The 17,395-nt window shown below is 44.5% G+C and overlaps 1 protein-coding gene across 6 annotated transcripts in view; it reads left to right on the top strand.

Annotated features, from left to right (window-relative positions):
• LMBR1 (limb development membrane protein 1) overlaps positions 1-17,395 on the top strand; it is a 154,810-nt gene that overhangs the window by 34,323 nt on the left and 103,092 nt on the right. For 4 of the 6 annotated variants that reach the window (XM_040464440.1, XM_040464443.1, XM_040464439.1 and 1 more), the window contains exons 3-4: positions 901-940; positions 7,571-7,710. In XM_040464440.1, the coding sequence (XP_040320374.1) occupies positions 901-940; positions 7,571-7,710 (180 nt within the window). Of the gene's footprint in view, positions 1-900; positions 941-7,450; positions 7,488-7,570; positions 7,711-17,395 lie in introns of those variants that run through there. The other 2 variants (XM_040464444.1, XM_040464441.1) reach the window with 2 other exon arrangements.

Below are 17,395 nucleotides of genomic sequence, written 5' to 3'. Positions count from 1 at the left end.
GTTTTATGGTCCTTTTGGTTGTGAAGTTATTTTGGGCAGCGTGTAATTAAGAATGGAGATTGGACTAAGAGAATGGCTCAAATGTGCCATTGACACTGGAGCAGCTGGACACTCATGATTCCAGAGACTTACGTAGAGAGCCTTTGAGGACAACCCCAGTTAGGTATCGAGGAGAAGGAGGGGCAGGGGTGTTATGTAATATTCTTGTAATTGGATCATACTGTCTTTAGCTGGTAAGTTTACGTGGGATGACAAAGAGGGTTGACGGCCATGAGAGAGAGGGAGAGGGAGGTGGGTGAGTTCTGGGGCAGGGGGCATCTGCTACTTGGAAAAGATACAGAACTTGATACTTTTCTGTCTGTAACTTGAACAATAGTTATGAAGCATTGAGGCAGTGGTATCTAAGTGGTTTAGAATGTTCCAAGAGAATCTTCATTATTACCACTAATGATGACAAACTCAAAATATAGAAAAGTACATGTTCTCAAATTCTGAATTCTAATTTTATAATAAAAATTTTTGTTGGATATTATCAACTAAAACATTTCATTCATTAGCAACTACAATTTCACTTACGTTATATGACAATGAACTTGATAGTGGTCCTAATGTTCTACTAAGTTTTATTTTCTTGAGCACTAAATATTTGGAAATTTTTAATTTATATAGAGTATTTTTGTTAATCAGGATTCTGGTTAATCGAAACACTCTTCTCTAGCTGAATTCTATCCTGTGTGATTTAATGAGCTTTGAATTTGGATCCATGCTGAAATGAACAGTTGCTTTTTAAAAATCATTTCTGTTCAATAATCACTTTAAGTTTCTATTTTTGTTTATAGTTTCTGATAAATGAAACATTTTATTGAAGATAAAAACTTAACACCTTACACATTTTTACAGATGAACAAGAAGATGAAGACGCCATAGTCAACAGGATTTCGTATGTATTTTAAAATTCATTTGTTCTGTTTCTGATTCTGAAGTCATAAAGTTTTCAAATTTAATTCACACTTCTGGGCATAAATGTGGAAAAAAATTCACCTAATGTATTACAATGCTTTTTCTCCATATTAACCCTGCCCTTGGAAGCACGCATAAACAAATATACAATTGATTCTTGAACACTGGGGGGTTAGGGGTGCTGGCCCTGTGCAGTTGGAAATCCGTGAATAATTTTTGACTCCCCCAAAACTTAACTACTAACAGCCTGCTGTCTTACTCATAACATAAACACATGATTAACGTGTGTTTTGTGTGTTATGTGTGTTATATACTGTATTCTAACAAGTGAGCTAGAGAAAAAATGTTATTAAGAAAATCATAAGGAAAAGACATTTACAGTACTGTCCTGTATTTATTAAAAAAAAAATCGCTTATAAGTGGACCCATGTGTTTCTAATCCATGTTGTTCAAGAATCAACTGTACGCGGATAATTGAAGATTGTCTCCAGTTAAAATTTGCTGGCTTGAGGAACCGACAGTTTTACCTTCAGAGGTTTTAACCTGGAAATGGGCTTGTGGCTGGGAAAATTGCTGGGCCACAGGAAAGAAGACTCGGGCTGTTTGGTCTGCGGAGAAGACTGTGACAGTCTTGGAATAGGGAGCAGGTGCCTGTTCTGGTTAATTGAACACTTACTGGCTGTGAGCAGGGAGACGGCCTCGGGTGGTTCTTTAGGCTCCGTACAGCTCTCTTCCTGCGTCTGTTTGCTGCTGCTGTTATTGGCGAACCCTTTCATGTTTTTGAGGCATCAGACTGGATGGAGGGCAGTGAGTTTCTTTCTGTCACATTTTGCTTGATTAAAATTTGAAATCACACAGCTGCGGCTACATAGGAGAGTACCTTATTCTAATTCTTTTTTATTGATACTTGAAACACTTTTGGCATAGTTTTGAATTTATAGAAAAGTTAGAAATATGAGAAAGAGCCTCCCCCCACACCCCAAACCGTTTGAGAAGTTGCTGACTTGGTTCTTCATTTCCTCGGGATACTTTTGTATATAATTCCTATAAACAGTGCATTCTCCTGTGTACCTACCATACAACTATCAAAACAGTGAAATTGATACAGTACCACTCTTGCCCCATTCAGATTTCCCAGTTGTCCAGTAATGTTCTCTGTTGCAAAAGCACCGTGTTTGGAATCCACACTGCACGTGGTTGTCCTGTCCCCACCTCTTCAGTATTTCCTTGACTTCTCTGACCTTGATACTTTTGAAGATCACAGGCCAGTTGTTTGGATTTGTTTTTTCATGATTAATGTCAGGTTATTCATCTGTTGCTGGGGCGGGGGGAGGTGAGTAGGAGGGAGGAGGAGAGAGAGAGACCACATGTACTCGTACTCACATACACAGGTACTCTCAGGTATGCTGGAATAGTACTCGGCCATGAAAAGGAGTAAAGTACGGACGCATAGTGCAGCATGTAGGACCTCGAAGACATCATGCTGAGTGAAGAAAGGCAGACACAAAAGGCCACAGGATGTATGATTCCGTGTATGAGAAGTAGCCAGAATAGGTAAATCCATCAGTGTCATATGTATGGTTACCGGGGATGGAGGGCAGGGCAGAATGGAGAGAAACTGCTTACTGAATACAGAGTGTTTTTAGGGGTGATGAAAATGTGGGACTAGAAAGAGGTGGTGGTTGCACAACACTGTGAATACATTGAATCCTACTAAATTGTAAGTTTCAAATGGTTAATTTTATGTTATGTGAATTTCGCTTCAGTAAAAAATACTTCCAACTAGTAAGTGACTTGAATAGGGCTGATTTGGTTCATAACTGAACAGTGAATATAAATGGACCCTGCATTACTGGACGTGGTAATTTAAATGATTTTAAATGCCCTAGGGAAAACATCTGTAACTTTATACTGGGGATTCTTGCTCTGTGGGTTTAAAACTTAGGCCCATAACTTGATTTATATTTACAGGATTGGGGGTCTTAGTTTTATTCCTAACATCATGACATTTGTGAAAATTCTTAAGTGATTCATTATTTTTCTCTGTCTAAATTACGGCTCCCGGAAAAACAGCGTAGTTCACTTACCTCAGGAAGCTACAGCGAATCACAGACCGAGTAAAGGCAAGGATTCTGTCCCAGGTGAAGGAGCTGTGACATGGGTACCACTCTCCTCTCCGTGTCGTCTGCGCTCCATTTTTGGTGGCAGGTCTGCGCGCGTGCATTTGTGGCTCAGTAATTCCTCATCAGGCCAGAACACGCACACTTCGGCTTTCCCCTTGGCTGCACTTCGTCTCCTTGTGCGGAGGCTCAGGAGCCCTGCGCTCTTCACCCCGCTCCTCCCAGCTCTGCTGTGGCCGCTGTGTGTCTGGGGCTTTGGGTTCTCCCCGCGGGCAGTGCCCGTGTCGTGAGACTGGAGCAGACCTGCCCTTCCTGCAGGCCGACGGGTGTGCACTGACAGTAAAGACTGGACAGAGCCAGGGCCGGTCCGGTCCCTGACCCCTCCTCCCAACGACCTCTTGGGCTTCCGCTGTCTTTTGTTTTCTTGCTTCCAGATGGAATGAGTGAGCGTGGAGGAGGAAGGCAGACCCGGGTTCAGATTCTGAACTCAGGATCGACTTGAGTCCAGAAGAGATTGAGAAACAAGGATTTGTTTTCTCTGTGTGAAGGAGAGTTGCCGCCCCACTCTCGTGCCGTGGTGTGGATGAAAACACCCACGACACAGTCGCCAGTCGGTGCTCGGTGCGCAGTCCGTGGGAGCTCAGCCTCCCTTCTCTCCACCATCTTGCTTTGCCTCGCGGCCTCCACCAAAGAGGAGGTGGAAGGCAAGGCCTGCCTGCGAGGAGCCAACAGAAGTCCTCAGGTCCTAAAAGAGGAACCCGAAAAGAGCTCAGACGAGTTCTGAAGTGTGACCGGCAGCCCCGGGGGCCGCTGTAGCAGGGTCCCCATGGCGGCCTCAGCTCTCCCGTGAGCACAGAAAGCCTGTTCCCTGGGCTTTCTCACCTCCCTTTACACCCACCTTTGCTTTCTCCTTTACCCTGTGTTCTGTTCTCTATTTGTATCTACTCACGCCCCCAAAGTAACTATGCAACCAAAAGTTCCATTTCCTGAGAGCTGCTGTCAGCTAGTTATTTGATTTGATTTAGAATAAAGTAATTGATATAAAAATAGAATGTCTAACGGCTGAAACTTTTGTGAGCCTCTGCAGGTGAGCGAAGGGCCTCCATGCAGGAGGTGGGCCTAGCACGAGGCGCCAGAGCCCGGGGTGGGGGGTGACCTGGTGTGGGCTCTCAGGGTCTGAGAGGAGGGAGGGCGTTTTCCCTGTGGAGGGAAATCCTGACAGGGGTGTCGTCTCGAGGGGTGATGAGGAGCACCCACGTGTGTTCAGGGGTGCTCTGTCACGGGGTCCGCGCCCCGGCAGTGTGGCAGAACCCAAGTAGGCTGAGGAGGGTGTCCCCGGAGGGATGGCCTGGCATGGGTGTCAGAGGTCAGTGGGAGGGAGGCAGGACAGTCCAGAATGGGGACTCACCAGAGCAGGAGGGCGCCTCTGGTGCCCTTGGTCCATCAAGGGTAACGGAAACCATTTGCGGTTAGAGGAGAGGGAGCGAAAATGAACAGAGTTGTTGCGTTGCAGTTGAGAGTATCAGTGTGGATTCATGGTTTTCGGCATAGAGTTATTGAGCCAGATCTAGACGTAAAGGTGGGTTCACGTAAGTGTGTAAATGCACAGATATGCGTGGTGCCTCAGCCTGTTCACTGAGAGCGCAGCACCGTGGTAGCAGTGAGTATATTTAGCACCCAGATCCTCACTGCTAAGTGTGATTTTCCGCTGACAGGAGCCAGGGCTCCCTGAGGGAGAAGCTGACTTGACTGCAGGGCTGGGGCGGGGAGGAGTTCAAGGCTCGTTTCGTGCACGTGGTGCTGCCGGAAAGCAAGGAAGGGCCCCAAGATCTGTGCTGGAAAGACAGGTCAAAAGGACCTGGAAGCCTTCGAGGGCTTTCACATCGGTCAGGGACACTCTGCGCGTCAAGATAATGATTGTCATGGATCCCACACAGGATAAAATAGAACAATCTTGGGTTCATACTGTTCAGGATCAGTAAATGAATAAATTGTTTGACAAGGAACAGGATATTTTTCCTAGTTTCTAATTTAGCTTCCCACAAAATACGAATTAAAAGGGAAAAGAATAACGTTAGGGCGGACGGCCCTGGCAGGCGGCATCCTGACCAGTGATCGGGCAGAACGTGACCACAGTGGGGCAGGCAGGAGTTCTGGGCCACCTGGTAACCTGCAGAGAGAAGTGTGGAGTGTGGCTTCTGTGATGCTCCTGGCTCCTGGAGTTGAAGATGAGAGGGGTCCAAAGCCGAGCTGCTAATCCCCCCCGGCTCCAGCTTCAGCCTTCTCTGTCATAGTTGGGACCAGCTCCGCCTTCCCGTTCTCAGACTAAACACCCAGAGTCAGCCTTGAGCCCTCCCTCTCAGCCCTCCCTCACCCCCCAGGAAGTCCCGTGTGTTCTGTCCTCAGAATCTGCTCCCTGCAGAAGGCGACATTTCTGAAGCTGTACTCTAACCTGAGGGACACTTCCATAGGTCTGTAAGCTATGACCACTGCTGCCCTTTTTTGACTCGATAGGGACCCCTTGCCAGCGGTTACCTGCACTGCCTCAGCCTTTTCTGAGTAGCTCTGGTCCCGCTGCTCACGGATCGCAGCGTCTTGTCTGTATGTCCAGAGCCCAGTCACAGGACCTGCAGTGCAGTAGATTGAGGACGTGTTTTGTGGAGAGTTGGCATCATTGTTATGGTGACCATACATTCAGCATTTTCCGGATCACTCATGATTTCAAATACTGTACCTATTTGCATTCATAAGCTTACTTTTTTGTCGGATTACAGGTCCTGGTTTCTGATTTGGAAACTGTGGTTGGTCTTCTTGCTGGGTACGTGGTGGGTGTCATGTGAGCTGAGAGAAGTGAGGAGGGTGGTGCTGAGGGTGCTTCATAGGGCACGTGACACAAAGGGGACCCTGGGGGCAGAGCTGACTGCGCCCAGGGACACGGAGCCATGAAATACATGGTCTCTTGGGGTGCGAGAAGGCCAGGTACCTCCCACTGTAGGTGGGACTGTGTTGTGGAACACGCTGGAATAGCTGTGCGGGACCTCGCATGCGGAGATTGTGGGTTGACCTGATTTGTAGCATTGGAAGGAAGAAATGCTGGCGGTCAGGGCAGCTTCCTCACTTGGCTTGCGAGGACAGAACCAAAGATGCACGCTTCCGGTCACTGGCTGGCCGTTCCAGAGCTGGCCGTGGACTGGGATGGAGACTTTTCCAGTGCTTTCCCCGGGAAGCATGCCCACTTGGCCAAACAGCTTGTGAGACTTCTGTGTCTGATTTGTCTGTGCTGTGTTTTTGGTACGTGTCACATGGTCTGCATTTAAACACTTACCGGCCATTTACTGAACTGAGGTTTCCGGGTCGTTTTGCCTTTGAAGTAGGAAAGCACTTCTGCTTGTGGCCACAAGATGGCGTGGGCCTCAGTTCCTCGAGCAGGTGTGTATTAGGAACGTTCAGCATGACTTTTTCTTAAATCTTCGTACGTTTGTTTTCACATTTTCCTATATTGACTTTAAAGGGATGGATATTAAATTAAGGTTCCATCTCTAATGTTGGTGAGGTTATCTTTTCTTTTGCCTTGTTGGTCTTAAAAAATCTTTAGATAAAAAATGTTAAGCATTTCGGGCATGGAGAACTGAGAAAGTGAAAGCCCCTTAGAATCCTCCTATTCTATGGGATTGTCATATATTATGCTAGGGTTTTTGGGGGTTTTTTTTGTATCTCTGTTTTCCTGTGTGTATGTATGTGTTTTTTGAGAGGGCTGGTGTGGGGGAAGCATGTTTTTTATTTATTTTTCATGCTTTTTCAGTTTTTTTTTTAAATTTATTTTAGACATCTTTCTGTATTAGGACATTTTAGCAACATCTTATTTTTAAAAATGCCAAAATAGTGTTTTAAATATCTTTAATAGTAGAATACTGTTTAATAGCTCCCTACTATTTACTAGTATCACTTATTTTGCCTTTACTCATTTTAAGAGGTAGCTGACCATTGGCTTTGTAAGTTTTTTTCTCTTGAAATAACCATTTTGGACTGATTTGTTTTTCCTACTGTCTTCACAAGTACTTTCTCGCCTGAGTCAGTGTTTGCATTGCTCTTATGATCTATTTGCCAAAGTTGTTAATTTAACGCCATCGTGAAATAAATACTTAAATTTAAAAAAGGAAAGAGTCTATGGCATATTCTTTGTAAAATGTACGAAGTACTCTGTCCTCGGTGTGTGAATCTTTTAGGGCCTGCTCGTTCAAGTTCACGGGCTCCTCACGGGGTGAGGCGTTGTGGAGTGTGTCTAACTGAACATCTCCAGTCACACAGCATCGTTGGTCTCCTGGTCTCCCAACTACATACACTTAGTGAACACTTCTCCCAACTACACTTAGTGAAATTCTCATGTAACTTTTTGGATTAAGAGATGTAAGAGTTTTCATCCTTTTTGAATTTGCACCATATTCCTTGCCTTTTCCGGTCGCTGGTGACAGCCGTCTCTTCTCTTCCAGGTTGTGTTTGAGCACGTTCACGCTGGCGGTGTCGGCCGGGGCGGTTTTGCTTTTACCCTTCTCCATAATCAGCAACGAGATCCTGCTCTCCTTTCCTCACAACTACTACATTCAGTGGCTGAATGGCTCCCTGATTCATGGTCAGTATGTGTCGCTCATTATAATCACAATGAACGTTTTCGCCTTTTACTGCCCTGTATTTTTCGGTTTGCCTTGTCTTAATTTGCTGCCTAATTTGCATCTGCCTCCAATAAACCACGAGTCCCTCATAAAATCAGAAAACCAGATTTTACTTACTATTCCAATTCTTAGTTGTGAAAGGCTTTTCTGTTTTACTTAGTCAAGAAGCAGTGTTTATACTTAACAATGATTTTGATAAGTATTCATTTAAGTATTTATTCAAAACTGTTTTTAATTTAATTTCATTTTTTACTTTTACTCATTTTAGAGAGAGAGAGTGAGTTGGGAAGGCGGGTGGGGAGAGAGAGAGAGGGAGAGGGAGAGGGAGAGGGAGAGGGAGAGGGAAAGAGGATGAATCCCAAGTAGGCTCCGTGCTCAGCATAGAGCCCGTCGTGGGGCTTGATCTCACAAACCTCAGATCATGACCTGAGCCAAAATCGAGTCAGATGCTTAACCGACTGAGTTGCCCAGGTGCCCCAATTTAAATATTTAGCAAGAGACTTCTGGTTTATTTGGATATGTGAAAAGAACTCAGCCTCCATTTGAGACCAAAATAGTAACCATAGTTTTCTACTTTAATTTCCTGTTAGTAATGTTTGTCATTTAAAAATGTATAACAGATGGGGTGCCTGGGTGGCGCAGTCGGTTAAGCGTCCGACTTCAGCCAGGTCACGATCTCACGGTCCGTGAGTTCGAGCCCCGCGTCAGGCTCTGGGCTGATGGCTCAGAGCCTGGAGCCTGTTTCCGATTCTGTGTCTCCCTCTCTCTCTGCCCCTCCCCCGTTCATGCTCTGTCTCTCTCTGTCCCCAAAAATAAATAAACGTTGAAAAAAAAAAAAAAATAAAATAAAAATGTATAACAGAAGGGGGAAAACTTTTTTGTCAGTATAGGCTTTAAATTTAATGGTTAAAAATGGTTAAAAAATGACTTACTGGGGCACCTGGGTGGCTCAGTCGGTTAAGCATCCGACTTCAGCTCAGGTCATGATCTCACGGTTTGTGAGTTCGAGCCCCGTGTTGGGCTCTGTGCTGACAGCTTGGAGCCTGGAGCCTGCTTCGGATTCTGCGTCTCCCTCTGTCTCTGCCCCTCCCCTGTTCGTGCTCTGTGTCTCTCTCTGTCTCTCAAAAATAAATTTTAAAAAAGGGAAAGGGACTGACTTACGATGGGCAACATAGTATATTGCTTGGAGGCCAAATATACCTGCTTTCCAGTCTTGACTCTTCCATCTTCTAGAAATTTTTAGTGAAGTAAGATATTTTAATTTTAATTTATAAAATATATTAAAAGATCTAATACATAGATCTTTTTTATGTTTCATTGCCCTTCCCCCAACTGACTGAGCCACCCCAAAACCCATCAGCCTTTTCTTAGATTTTTGTAAATGTGTTCTAGTTATTTTACTTTTTAACTTCATTTGCTTTTTAGATTGATGGGATTATTAACATTTTTGTATTGTCCAGTCTTTTGTCTTCCCTTTGGTCTAATTGCTTTGTGTTTAGAAGATCCTTTCCCTCCCCGAGATGTGACAAATACTGTCTCCCCCCGCTCCCATTTTCTAAACATGATTTTGTTTATGCTTAACTGTTTAATTCATTTGGAGTTAATACAGACAACTCCCTTTTCTCTTGCCCCTTTGTGTTGAAAGAAATGACTACATTTGCTGTAGAATATTTGGAAACCAAAATGTATGGTGAAGAAAATTGTTACTCCCAATCCCATAAGCATATAACTATTGTGCATTCATTCTGTGGCCTGTGGCCTTGAATGTGGTGTGTTCCTGTGAGCACAACCAAGTGGAAAACCCTCACGGACTCAGGGTTAGTTTGTATCTCCCCCTGTCCACACATAAGGGGGAGGTTTCCATGCCATTAACTACTTTTCTGTGCGATTTACAATATTGCCTGGAGCTGTGTTAATCATGGAGTGTTTCCAATTTTTTAATTAAACTGTAGTGTACATCTTTACAAATATTTGTCCATAGGATAAATTTCTGCGATTCACTTGCCAGGTAAGCATACTTGCAGAGGACTTGAGAGGATATTTCCCATCCGCAAAGCTGAAGTCCCCTGCTGGTTTCACGGTCATCGGTGGGGTGGGGGAGGGGCTCCTCTTCTCAGAATGCATCTTCACCGCCTGTGGGCATCTCTTAAAACCTGCCAATTCAATAGCGAAACATTTCCCCTCTTAAATGTACATTTCTTTAATTACTAGTGAGGGTGGACACTTACAAAATAGAGGTCATTCATACTTATTTTTTAGTAAATTGACTACCTGTGATTCCTTTGCTCATTTTTGCAGTGTTTTCTCCCCTCTTTTTAAGTTTTTATTTAAATTTCAGTGATGTAACATACAGTGTAGTATTAGTTTCAGGTGTGCAATACAGTGATTCAACACTTCCCTACATCACCTGGTGCTCATGTCAACGTGTGCCCCCCTTAGTCCCCATCACCTATTGCACCCACTGTCCTATCCACCTCCCCTCAGGTGACCGTCAGTCTGTTCTCTGTAGTAAAGAGTCTGTTTCCTGGCTTGTCTCTGTCTCTTGTTGCTACGCTTATTTGTTTTGTTTCTTAAATTCCACATGTGAGTGAAATCATACGGTGTTTGTCTTTCTCTGACTGACTTTTCCACTCTGCGTTATATCCTCTAGATCCATCCATGTTGCTGCAAATGGCAAGATTTCATTCCTTTTTATGCTTGCAGTGTTTTTTTTAATGTTTATTAAAATTTTTTAAATGTTTATTCATTTTTGAGAGAGAGAGAGAGAGAGAGAGAGCGAGCATGCACACAAGCAGTGGAGGGGTTAGAGAGAGAGACACACACAGAATCTGAAGGAGGCTCCAGGTTCCAAGCTGTCAGCACAGAGCTGTCAGCACAGGGCTGACGTAGGGCTCGAACTCGTGAGCCGTGAGATCATGAGCCGAGCTGAAGTCGGACACTTAACCGACTGAGCCACCCAGGCGCCCCTCTATTTATTTATTTTGAGAGAGAAAGAGCGAGCACCAATTGGGGAGGGTCAGAGAGACAGAGGCAGTGAGGGAGAATCCCAAGCAGGCTCCTTGCTGTTAGCACAGAGCCCGACACGGAGCTCGAACCCATGAACCATGAGATGATGATCTGTTCTGAAATCATGAGTCAGACGCTTAACTGACTGAGCCATCCAGGCACCCGTGCTTGCAGTGGTTTTTTTTTAAGTAATTGATTGTCTGTTAGAGGTTAATTGCAAGCATTTTTCTCCCATGTATCCTTTAATACTACTTAAGCTGTTTTTTGACACAAAGAGTTTTGGTTTAATCACATATTAGAAATCTGGCCTTTATGGTTTCTGTCTTGTATGCAAGTAGGAGGAAATGGAGAGTGATGATGCTCTGAAGACCAAACGAGTTCAGTAAAATTAGGAGTAATTGTTAACTGAATAAAAAGAAGTTACTCTGTTGTTGCTTAGCAAGTGAAAAAACTCAGATAAGCAAACTGAAATTGACACAGAAAATAATAAGTCATCTCCTGAAAGGTCACTTGTTATTATGAAAGGCAGGAGACAACCTGGAGAGCGATGGCTACGAATTTTTGGAGAGTTGTTTTAGATGACGTGCTATTTGTTATTAGTAAATAGTTGGATAAAATATGATTTAGAAAATGGTTTTTGCATGCATTGTCTAATAAAATGTTTGAGGAAGACTGTTTGGCATGGTTCCCCCTGGCCCTAGCTTTTTGCGAAGCTGTAGGTACTGTGGTGCATACGTTTTGCCGGGTTGGGCTCCAGGTGTTTTTACCGGAAGTACAGGTGGTCTCAAGCTGGGCTAACCAGTGTGACAGGTGAACTGGCACTTCTTTCCAGTTTTACTAAATAGAAATTGCATGTTCTATGTAATGACCTTACTTAATGACCTCTAAGTCAGGGTCATTTCTTTTTATTTTGTTCATGAACTGGAAGTAAGAGCTACGAACATATGACATGCCGTATGTGTGGAGGCCTCAACCCTGGAAGTCAATATATTTGTATTGGTTGTCTTTCTCGTTGTAATGTAAGGTGTGCAAGCTCAAATATTTTATTTTGTTTATAAATTAGGGCTTAGAACAATGATTCCCACATAGTGGTTGCCTAATAACTATTTGTTGAGTGAATAATAAACAGTAATTTTGAACTCCAGTAAAACCACTTCCGCTGAAAGTTGGAGAACTAAGGAAGAGCCTTCTAAATGATGTCCTCTTAGGAATGGGTCTCAGGAGGCCTGGGCTGTCTGCCCTGGAAATCTTCCTTGAGGGTTTTGTGACCCCTGGCTTTGTTTCTGCTAATTCTTTGGTAGGTCTGTATCTTTGCTGCAGGTTGTGAATTTCATAAATCTTTAAATGCATCTTTCTCTTCTAAATTCATAGCTGTCTTTAACCTTGTTGATGGCATTCATGGGAGTGCTTATTATTAGTCCTTTGGATTGTCTTGGGGCTGCAGATTTGTCAACCTTGGACATGCTTGCTTCTTGGCTTCTAAAAAATCATTAAAGGGGCCAAATTGTGGTAATGCTAAGAGATGCCCTAAAACACTTGCTGTGTTCTAGACACACTCTTCCTCGCCTCCATTGTGGGGTAGCTCCAGTCTCCCCTTGGTGGTCGGGACCATTTATCCCAGCCAGCACAGGAACTCCCTTCCTTGCTGGTTGATTCAGAGGCATGAGGATCCAAAGTACTGGGCAATGGTCTGAACTTCCAGTTCAGCGGGACCAGTGTTGTGTCTTCTGGTGGAAACATTCTTCCCTTTAGAGCTTGGACGTCTAGGCTAGCAGCACTAGTTCCTAAGGTTATAGGAACAGGAGGCAAAAGTTTTGCTAGTGGGCACTAGGGATAATAGTGAGTACCCCCATTCCTATTTCTCCCTCTTGATTCCTGGGCCTCGGAACCAACCATCATATTGGATACAGATTCAGGGCACTTGCAGCCTCCTGGAGTACCTTTCCTTAGTCCTTCGAAGCATCGCCACCTAGCTGGCACTGTAACTGGGTCTTCAGAAGGACATTCCACCTTTCTGTCAAACAGCTGCTTTGGGAGGTAGGGAACATGTAAGACCAGTGAATTCTTTTTTTTTTTTTTTTTTTAACATTTATTTTTGAGAGCCAGAGAGAGACCAAGAATGAGCAGAGAGAGAGGAAGACACAGAATCCAAAGCAGTCTCCATGCTCTGAGCTGTCAGCACAGAGACCAACACGGGGCTTGAACTCATGAACTTCGAGATCACGACCTGAGCCGAAGTCGGACACTTAACCGACTGAGCCACCCAGGTGCCCTAAGACCAGTGAATTCTAAGGGCATGGGTCCACTGTAGCTCTTCTTTTCCTGTGAAGCATTGCTGTGATGATGGTGGACGGGGCAGTCTAGAAGTTCACGGATGGTAGTTTTGGCAGAAGCTTTGTGTTCAAGGCAAATCTGTATCTGAGTGTCTGTTCCAGTAAGGACAAAACGCTGCCCTTCCCATGATGGGAGTGGTCCATTTCAATAAATCTGCCACCAGATAACTGGCTGATCTCCCCTGGATGTGGTGCCACATTGAACTCCCAGTGTTGGTTTTTACTGCTGAGTGATTAGGCCAGTTTGCTGGTGGCCACAATCCAGAGCCCAGGCTTAGCTTCCACCCCTGCCATTGTGGCCACTCTGTTCATGAGCCCATTGGATCGTGACAGGGGTGGCTGGGGAAAGAGGCTGACTGGTGTCCACAGGATGGGTAATCCTATCCACTTGATTATTAAGCTCCTCCTCTGCCATGATCCCCTTTTGGTGGGCAATCACATGGGACACAAATTTCCTTGTTACCAGTTTTCTAATCATGTTTCTTCCTAGTCCCACACCATCCAACAAAATCATTGGATATGACCCATGAATAATAATAATAATGAATAATAATGAATAATAGTAATAGTCACATGTCTGGCCATTTCTCCTCCCAGGCAAAGTGCATTACCTGAACATGCAATGCATTGGCAGGGTTTCCCTTCACTGCTGTCCTTCAGAGATGTCCCAGGGAGGAGCTGTGGTGCTGCAGCCGTCCGCTGTGGGTGAACAGGCCTGAGTCTTTTCTTCCTTTGTCAGCTGAGTGTAGGGATCTCCCCTACATACACCCCTACATGCACCCCTACAGGAGTGCATAGGTGCAAGTTCGGGGAGAGAAGTAGTGTGGCAGCAGTGGGGTCCGTGGGCGTTTGGGTTACTTGTTCACGTAACTGATTTGTGCCTTCGGGACCCGCTTGGGCCTGATCGTGTGCATACCACTTCCTTTAGCTGATGGAGTGCTGCTGTTGCCTCTGTCCAATGCTACGGCTCGCTGGCTCAGATAGCGCCTTGTTCACGGGGGACAGTTCAGGCCACGTGGTTAGCTTGGAGGCCCGTGATCAAGTGTTCAGTCTCCGCTGAGGCCCGGTGACAGGCCAAGATGTGTTACTTAAGGGAGAGTGGTTATCTGTGCAGGATGGCAGGGCTTTACTCCGGAGTCCCAAGGGCCCGTGCCGTGGTCCATCTGTAGCGCCTGTTGAAGGCTCCAAACAACATCCCTGTCTGCCACGGACACTTCAGGCACCCGTGGATTTACAGACCAGATGGCCTGAGTAGTAGAGCAGCTCGCACAGTGGCCTGTGCTTTTTGCAGAACTTGCTTTCGTTCTGGGCCCCACCGCAAACTGGCAGCTCTGGGTGTCACCTGGTAAATGGGCTGGAGAAACGCTGAAATGAGAGATTCATTACCTTCAAAGTCCAAAGAAGCCCATGAGCATCGTGCCTGTTCCGGTTGTAGGAGGAGCCAGAGTCAGCAACGGATTCTTCACCTGAGAAGACATCTCTCCAAATGCCCCACAGCACTGGACCCCTAGAAATTTCACTGACATAGGAGGCCCCTGAATTATTCTTAGATTTATTTTCCACCCTCCGACGTGAAAACATCTCACCAGTAAGTCTAGAGTCGGTGCTACTTCTTGCTCACCAGATCCAGTCTGCAAAATGTCATCATTAGAATGGGCCGGTGGGACATTTTGTGGGGGCTCAAGATCCCTGCAGATTAAATTGTGATGTAGGGCTGCAGTGTTGGTGTGCCCCTGAGTACCTGTGTACCCAGGTACTAGGGTAAGTGCTGATTTACTCAAGCAGTGAAACCAAATCTGGTACAGCGGCTGCAGTTGGAGTCGCCACCTAGTGAAGCTCATGGTAACCCGCTGTCATTGTCCTGAGGTCCATCTGTCTCGGGGATGTGGGAGTCAGTGCTCCTGCACCTTTCAGATCCTTCGTGGGGGCACTAATCTCTGCATTCCCTTCAGGGATGTGATGTGGCTTTTGGTTTGCTATTTTCCTAGTCAGAGGCGGTTCTGGGGACTTCCACTTGGCGTTTCCCACCATAACAGCCCTTAGGACACAGGGCAGGGAGCCAGCGTAGGGATTCCATCAGCTGTTAGGGAGATCTGTCCTTGTGCATTCCGGAACCGGGGATGTGACCGTGGACCAGGTTGGGAGGCCCCTGTGAGGCACGTGAGACCTCAGCTAACCCCTCATTGACCAGCTGACCCCAGAAGCCCTGCTCTGACAGTGCACCACAGTGACGTTTGGGGTTCAGTGTTTAGTAGTCCTCAAGAGGTCTGATGATCTCCTTTACCCCAGCGCAGTTCTACCGTCCATATTCATTTGTAAGTCATTTCCCATCCTGGAACATTCACGAGATTTTCTTGTTATCTTTCTTTTTTTTGTTAAGCTTTTTGTGAATTTGGATCACCTGCTCCAGGACTTTCGTGCTGAAAATGTTCAATAGTCATTGCAGCGTGAATAAAAGTTATTTATTGTTTCATTAGGAACACCTTGGGAAAAAAGAACTTAATTTGAAAAGAAATTTAGTGGCTTATCCTATAAAATTGTCAGTAGGGATGGTTTTGATCACTTTTGCCTTTAATGTGTAAATCATATGGATTGGAGGCTAATCGGTGTATTGATGATGCTTTAGTATGTATAACTACATTTAGTTTGAATTAAATACACTGGATTGTGGACACATAGATTTGAGATGTTCCATGTTAACTGTATTATATTGAAATGCCATTAACTTCTCTTGGCCCAGATTTAGTAACATAAAATAAATAAAATACTAACCTTAGTTCTAAATCCCTATCATGTAGCAAGACGTATCTCTGTCTACAATGAGAAAATGATTAAAATACCTTGAAAAATATGATCTGCAAAAATGATACTGGAGCTGGAAAAAGGCAGGATGGTAATCCTCTGGTCATTGACGGTTTTGGCCCATGGTCTTTGTCAGGTGTCATGTGTCACCCGGATTCTGTGAGGTGTGTCCTGTCCACTTAGTGCGGTAATGACATGCTGGCAACTATAGTTATTGTAGGATGGTACAAAGGGGGCATGTACAAAGGCACCCTGGGAGATAAAATTGTCATTTTTATTGTTAAAATTGGAAAAGGTTGAAAAATGGGCAGAAGAAAGTATCTACTTGTATTCACTTTGTGTCTTGTTAAAAACTTAGTAGAAAAATGTGAAACCCTTCAGTTCCATAGATTGAAAACTGATACAGATGCTTAATGGGTTTTCCTTTTGGGGTGGTGGACATGTTCTGGAATGAGGGGGGGTAGTGGTAGCGCAATGTTGTGAACACACTACGTGCATTGAATTATTCACTTTAAAATGGTAATTTTATGTAATGTGAGTTTAAAATTAAAAACCAAACAGGAATCAATCTTTGGAAGGTACGTGAAGGATGGAATTAAGTTGTAGCCTTACATAAAATCAGGAAATAATTCTTGGACTTTGAGGTATCCCCCCCACTGAGTGGGGCCAGTTTTTGCTAAGCTGCCCATACTCACCATACTCACCAGAAAGAGATACGTGTTTATAACGTGATTGCCGAGTTGACGTTCAGTCTGTTAAAAGATAACCACAATGAAAGTGACTAGTCTTTGCAAGGTGTATGTGTTTTATTTTGATTTTTTCAACAGGAATAGACAATATGCTATTGTGGACATCATGAAAGAACAATACAGAATCCATCTTTATTTTAATCTATTTTCAAGTTCCATAGAAGATTTACAAAAATCAGACTTTTGGATTATAAGCAGCCAAACTTTAAAAGAAGATAAATATTACATCTACTTATGTATAGATATTGACTCAAGTCCTTAATAAAGTTTAATATACCATTATTAGGTAAATGTTACTAATAGCTTCTAGTTAATTGGTCTTGATAGTCTTTTATCATAATATGCATCAGTTTTGTTACTGGATATTAATGGAGGTCTTGTTTATAGTATTAAAAAGCAGGGGTGCCTGGGTGGCTCAGTCGGTTAAGCGTCTCACTCAATTTCGGCTCAGATCATGATCTCACTGTTCGTGAGATTCGACCCATAAGCACAGAACGTGCTTGGGATTCTTTCTCTCCCTCCCCCGCTTGTATGAGTGTGTGGGCTTGCTTTCTTAAAAAAATAAATAAAAGCAAACATTAAAGAAAAAAACCTAAGCGTTCAAAGTAAGAGATTTGCTTAATTAAATTTTGGTGGATCTGGGGGCGCCTGGGTGGCGCAGTTGGTTAAGCGTCCGACTTCAGCCAGGTCACGATCTCGCGGTCCGTGAGTTCGAGCCCCGCGTCAGGCTCTGGGCTGATGGCTCAGAGCCTGGA

This window comes from Herpailurus yagouaroundi, unplaced genomic scaffold, assembly GCF_014898765.1.
Source record: "Herpailurus yagouaroundi ecotype Mexico unplaced genomic scaffold, PumYag 483, whole genome shotgun sequence".
NCBI lineage: Eukaryota > Metazoa > Chordata > Mammalia > Carnivora > Felidae > Herpailurus > Herpailurus yagouaroundi.
Note: the sequence above shows the minus strand (reverse complement) of the source record. Positions and strands in the feature narration are given on the sequence as shown.